The sequence below is a fragment of the Cryptomeria japonica genome, unplaced genomic scaffold (assembly GCF_030272615.1).
Source record: "Cryptomeria japonica unplaced genomic scaffold, Sugi_1.0 HiC_scaffold_62, whole genome shotgun sequence".
NCBI classification, from domain to species: domain Eukaryota; kingdom Viridiplantae; phylum Streptophyta; class Pinopsida; order Cupressales; family Cupressaceae; genus Cryptomeria; species Cryptomeria japonica.
This window is the reverse complement of record NW_026728884.1, coordinates 346970-352956: the sequence shown is the minus strand read 5'-3', so window position 1 is coordinate 352956 and position 5987 is coordinate 346970. Positions and strand designations below refer to the sequence as shown.

The 5987-nt window shown below is 37.0% G+C and overlaps 1 protein-coding gene across 1 annotated transcript; it reads left to right on the top strand.

Moving 5' to 3' along the window:
* The first annotated feature begins 2074 nt into the window (after positions 1-2074).
* On the top strand, positions 2075-3754 carry LOC131863415 (aspartic proteinase nepenthesin-2-like). Its single transcript, XM_059215119.1, has 3 exons — positions 2075-3469; positions 3582-3653; positions 3743-3754. Exons 1-3 carry the CDS (start codon positions 2075-2077, stop codon positions 3752-3754), a joined length of 1479 nt encoding a protein of 492 aa, XP_059071102.1.
* The last annotated feature ends 2233 nt before the right edge of the window (positions 3755-5987 follow it).

Genomic DNA, 5987 nt, shown 5'->3' with positions numbered 1-5987 from the left:
TCAAGATCAATTAATAGAGCATTTCCAAAGGTCAATAATGTGATGGCATATGTTATCTTCATAGTTGCATATTTAGAATCTCAATAAACATTATTTTTACAATACTTTGATGATCCCTCTATAATCATTACCCTATGTAAGGTATGAGATAGCCCTTCAAACCATGTCTTCCCTACCATTTCAATTTAAACTAGGTTGTGTATATATGAACTATTTGTTGTGACCTTCTAAAAATTTAAACCAATCTTAAACATCATAATAAATGGGTTTCTCTTTTGAATGGTTGAACTCCAAAACTATCTTTCCTTATTTTAAGTTCTTCCTTGTCAACTAAATAGAATCACTCGATGATTGATTGATCATATGAACTCTTGACCTCATTTGTATACATGTATACTACTAATCTCACTCTATCTTGATGTTTTTATCATGTGTTGTGGAAACTTATATGACCAATATCTAGGATGTCCATATATAAAATAATTTTATTAAAAATTCTAACATCTACCTCAAAAAAATATATACCTCTTCAAGAGTAACATCTTCCTATTGTTCTATGTATTTTGTTCTAAGTATGTTAAAAACTAGCCTCTTTATAATGGTTGTATTTTCCCTTTGTTAATTGCATATATTGTATCCTTATCAAACCAGCCTCTACCTTTATCTAAACATTTGTGCCTTTTTGATATTGGTTCCTTATTTATACAAACCTATTGATAGGGTTCTTAAAAAAATTATAGTTTTACAATGTTCAAATCATACATTGTATTCATCTTTAGGACATTGACATATCATGAAGCCTTCACATGATCTAGCTATTATTATCCGATCTTATGGAAATTTTATTTTATTTCTTTACACGCATTTCCATTTTTTATAATTTCTAAAATTTATTCAATAACTCAAGTTGATAACCATGTTGGAATAACATGGTTTTCATTCTAGTAACTATCCTATTTTAAGTAGTCATTTTTCTTCCCACTTGTTTATTTCAACAACACATTTTTCCACTAAAGTAAAACATGCATTTTTTTCTTGGTTGATGTTACCTTTGTTTTGTTGGGGTCCTCTATTGGATCATACTCAAAATATCCTTACATTTCAATTAGCTAATGAATTAGATGTTCTAAACCTAGACACACTAAGAAACTTCAAATTTTTATTTTTCGTTATTTCTTCTAATCTTGAAAATAACATTTATTAATTTATAGTCTCTAACATCCATTCCATTTAGATCATTTTCCAATCCCATTATTTTGCCTCCTTCATTTTGTTCACTCACACTCTATACTCTCACACTCTTACTCTCCAATGTTCATGGCTATTTCCATCCTCTTAAAATAATTCAATTATAATTTTCATTTTGATTATGAATTCACTCTGTTGATCTGAAATTGTTTTTATTAGAGGAATACTCTCTTCATTACTCACATTCCTCACTACAACATCATTTGTCAAAATCCTATGCAAGGATTCTCTCTCTCTCTTACACATTGTTTTGGATTATTGCTAACCCTAAATTGAGAATAGTGCATTCCTTCCTGTATTTGTAGCACGGTATGATAAGAAAGTAATGGATTTGATATAGTAAACTCACAAATCAATTTGTAGCAGTACACAGGATGGAATTGGGATAAATTATCTCGCACAAATGTGCCATCAAACGCAATTACTGGCCGTCTAGAGATAAAAACAAAGTAATGCTTAATAAATAAATTACCAACTTGCATCGTCGACAAGTAAATGTACAGACTGTAAACGACTTCCTTGAATCCCCTTTCCATTCATCGTCTTGTGGGAGATTCTCATCAAAACAAAAATATATCAATGTCAAAGTACAAGAATGGTCCAAGAACCAGCCGGCTGCCATGAAAGCTGTCAAAAACCCCAAAAAATTAAAATATCTAAACACAAGAATGGCCCAAGAATCCAACAGGGAGCCAATATAGAAAACCAAATATAAGAAAGTTGTCAGAAACCGACTCATAGATAATGTAGGATACTGTTATATAAGGCGATCCCCAGTCCCCACTAAGCAGGCCTGTAACTGGAGGCTAGAAAAATTAAGTCCACAATGGCATACAAAAATGTGGTCACAATGCTTGCGGTAAATCTGTTCATGTGCTGCTTTTGTACGTTGTTTCTTGCAGAAGCTATGCGCGCAAACCACCACTTCAGAAGTGATTCAGCCTTTACAAGGCTCAAAAGAATGGAAGCCTCAATTAAAGCTCAAAGTACGGGAAGACTAGAAACCCTAGTGGGTATGGGTGTTCCTGTGGTGGGCGAGGACAGAGCATACTTCATGACAATTGGCATGGGAACGCCACCAATAAACATACGCTCACAAGTTGATACGAGCAGCGATCTAATTTGGTTTGACTGTACAGCCCTCCCCGCAGGTTCCTCTACCTTCAAATCTGTTCCCTGCCCATCTTCCTTCTGCTCTGATCTTCCCAATTCCACCTGTTCAACAAACTGTCAATTTTCTCATAATTACACAGGCGGCCGGAACATATCGGGCGAGTTATTCTCCGAGACCTTCACCATGACAAATGGAAGCGGGGCCGTGCATTCCTTTGGTGGAGTAGCGTTTGGGTGCAGCCATGACACCCAGGGACAGAGCGAGGTGGGCGCCAACGGCGTGGTGTGGAACAACGGCCTCGTGGGGAGAAACGGCGTTGTGGGGCTCGGGCGAGGGAAATTATCGCTTATCTCACAGATTGGCGAGTCTAAATTTTCCTACTGTCTTGCTGATGATTATGCGGAAGACTACGATGACATAACCTACACGCCTCTCCTTTTTGGCAGCGCAGAAGAATTGAGCGGCACAGGAGTGCAGTCGACAATGATGATAAAAAACTCAGCCAGGCCGGAGCTCAACAACTACTATTACCTCTCTATGGAAGGGATAAGTGTGGGGAATATATCTGTGAATATTCCGCAAGGAACGTTCGATATACAAGCGAATGGAAGCGGGGGATTCATCATCGACTCTGCAACACCGTACACTGTTTTACCGCATGGCGCCTTCACTGCAGTAGCATCTGTTTTGGACTCTCTTTTCGATTCTGCTTCTGGGTTCCGGAGAATTAACAATTCTCGAGATGGGTTTAGTCTATGCTATCAATCACCTTATGCCTTGGCACCTTATCTGAATATGACTTTTCACATGGGTAGGGGCGCAGACTTTGTTATTGAAGGAAGACAGAATTTCATTACATATACAGACGTTGATCCTTCTGTAGTGTGTCTGGCAGTGCTGGACATGGGGGATGCTTCTGTTGAAGGTGTGCCAGCCGTCTTTGGAAATTTTCAACAACAAAATTATCATATTCTTTACGACAATGGCAATGAGACTCTTTCGTTTGTCACCACCAATTGCAGGCGTCTTGTGAATGGCCCTTCACTCTACCCGGAATACTCACAGTCTAAAGCTCTCACCTTGGGCTGCCATGGTTTGTCGCTGGCGGTACTTTCTATTGTAATTTCTTTATTAATAGATTAATCAAACGCAATAAAATTTCCAACTTCTTGCTTCATATCAATCGTATGTTAACTGTGTTGGCGTACGTGGACTCCAGCTGGACTCCACTAATCTTCTCTGTCTCCGTATCCCTACTACTCCAACTACCGCATTCACTCCATCTTTTCGAGTCTTCTTCAACTCTTTTTGATGCATCTAGATGGTTAGGTTTTTTATGCATGCATTCTAGAATCTTCTGTTGTTTCTTGCTGTGAACAGGCTCTGTTTTAAAGAGAGCAGAATGTAATACTTTGTTTTATGAATGAATGAATGTATAATGCAGAAAGGAGTCATGGGGGCTCTATTTTGTGAAGACATTTATATAAACTATTATATAATATGTTTTTGGTAATAATATAAACTGCTTATCTGTTATTATATCACTGTGTTTCTGTTGTCTTGTGTTCTTTCTCCCCTACAAAGTGGTATCAGAACAGGGAAATCAAGGCAAAAGTTGCAGATAAAGGCAAATAGAGAAGGCAGCCAGTCTGCAAGCAATCATCTCTATGAGGTGAAGTTGTTGAAGGTAATATTGATGTGTGGAGAAGACACAGAGGTAACAAAGAACTTGTTGAAGTTGACAGTTAACATAGCTACCAGATTAAAGCTACTAGATACATATTGTTGCTGATAAAGAAAGAGAGAAGCTACCATTATTCAGAAGTGCAAACTAGTGAGGAAAGTCAAAGTTTTTAATTAAGGTAGAAGGGGCTCCTGCAGAAACAAACAGAGAACCCTGCAAAGGCAAAGTTTTATTCTGAAAAAAATTATGACAAGAACAAGTGGAAGTATTTCACAACCACAGATTCCAATTTTTAATGGCAAAAATTATGACTATTGGAGTATTAAAATGAAAACTTTATTTTGCTCCAAGGGTATTTGGAACTTTGTTGAAAATGGGTTCCCTAAACCACCAAATCAACAGGCATATCAAGCACTTTCACAAGTTGAGAAAGATTTGCTAGAGGAAAACAAGAAGAAAGATGCAAAGGCACTATTTTTCATTCAACAAGCAATGGAGGAATCAATCTTTCCAAAGGTTGGTTCTACCACAAGATCAAAGCAAGCATGGGACAGTTTGCAAACAGCATACCAAGGCACAGGCAAGGTAATAATGGCAAAATTACAAATACTTAGAAGGGATTTTGAAAATCTGCAAATGATGGACTCAGATTCAATAGATTCATTTTTCACTCATGCAATGTCAACAGTAAATCAGCTAAGGTCCTATGGAGACACTATTGAAGATCAAAAAATTGTAGAGAAAATACTTAGAAGTCTGCCTACCAAGTTTGATGCAATTGTAATAGCCATTCAAGAGGCCAAAGATCTTGCTCAACTATTAGTAGATGAATTAATGGGGTCACTCTTAGTGCATGAGCAAAGAATAAATCGATTAGGGACATCATCATTGGAAAATGCATTCAAGAGTCAACTTTCTTTTGGCAAAATAAGGGGGAGATCAAATCACAACAGAGGTAGAGGGTGTTTTACACCAAGGGGAGGAAGAGAAAATACACAATTTGAAAGTAGAAGACCAGCTTCGAGCCCACATGCCCATTCTACACCAACAAGAGGAAGGGGGAGCAACCATTCTCATAGCCATCATCAAGGAGAAAGGTATGATAAATCAAACATCCAATGTTATTATTGCAATAAATTTGGGCATTTTGCATCAAGAAGTAGAAAAAAACAATATGATAGGAACAAGCAAAAGGCACATTTTACAAATGAAAATTAGACAAACACTAATGAGCAAGACACCATATTGATAACATGCAATGTAGCACAAGAGAGTTCCAAAGAAGTATGGTTCCTAGATAGAGGTTTTAGTAATCATATGAGTTGTAATAAGGAGATGTTTGCAATAATGGATGACTCAGTAAAATCAGAAGTAAAATTAGGAAATGATCAACGAGTTTTAGTCATGGGCAAAGGGTCAATTAATATAAGATCTGAGCAAGGTGAAGAAAAGCATATTTCTGATGTATACTATGTTCTTGGATTGCAACACCACCTCATAAGCATTGGACAACTAGTGCAAAAAGGATATAGAATATACTTTGAAAATGGTGAATGTGTGATTCTAGACAAGAAACCAAGCAATGGGCTGATTGCAAAAGTAGAAATGACAAAAAACAGGATGTTTCCATTAAGAATTCAAAGTGAACTATTTGTAGAGACACAAGGATTGCAAAAGGTTGCTGAATTAGCTTTCAAACCCTCATATAAAAATGAAACTTGGTTATGGCACTTAAGGCTTGGGCATTTAAACTTCAAAGGGTTACAGCCGTTATACAAGAAGAAAATGGTATATGGGCTACCACCAATAGAGCTACTTAAGACCACATGTGAGAGTTGCATATTGGCAAAGCAACATAGAAAATAATTTCTAGCTGGCGAGTCTTATAGGGCAAAACATCCACTTGAGATATTACATTTAGATCTTTGTGGACCTATGCAA

Excerpts from the sequence above, each read along its gene's own strand:
- LOC131863415 (XM_059215119.1), top strand. The coding sequence starts at position 2,075 with ATGGCATACAAAAATGTGGTCACAATGCTTGCGGTAAATCTGTTCATG. Across the intron at positions 3,470-3,581 it reads GCCATGGTTTGTCGCTGGCG|CTGGACTCCACTAATCTTCT; the intron begins GTACTTTCTATT and ends CGTGGACTCCAG.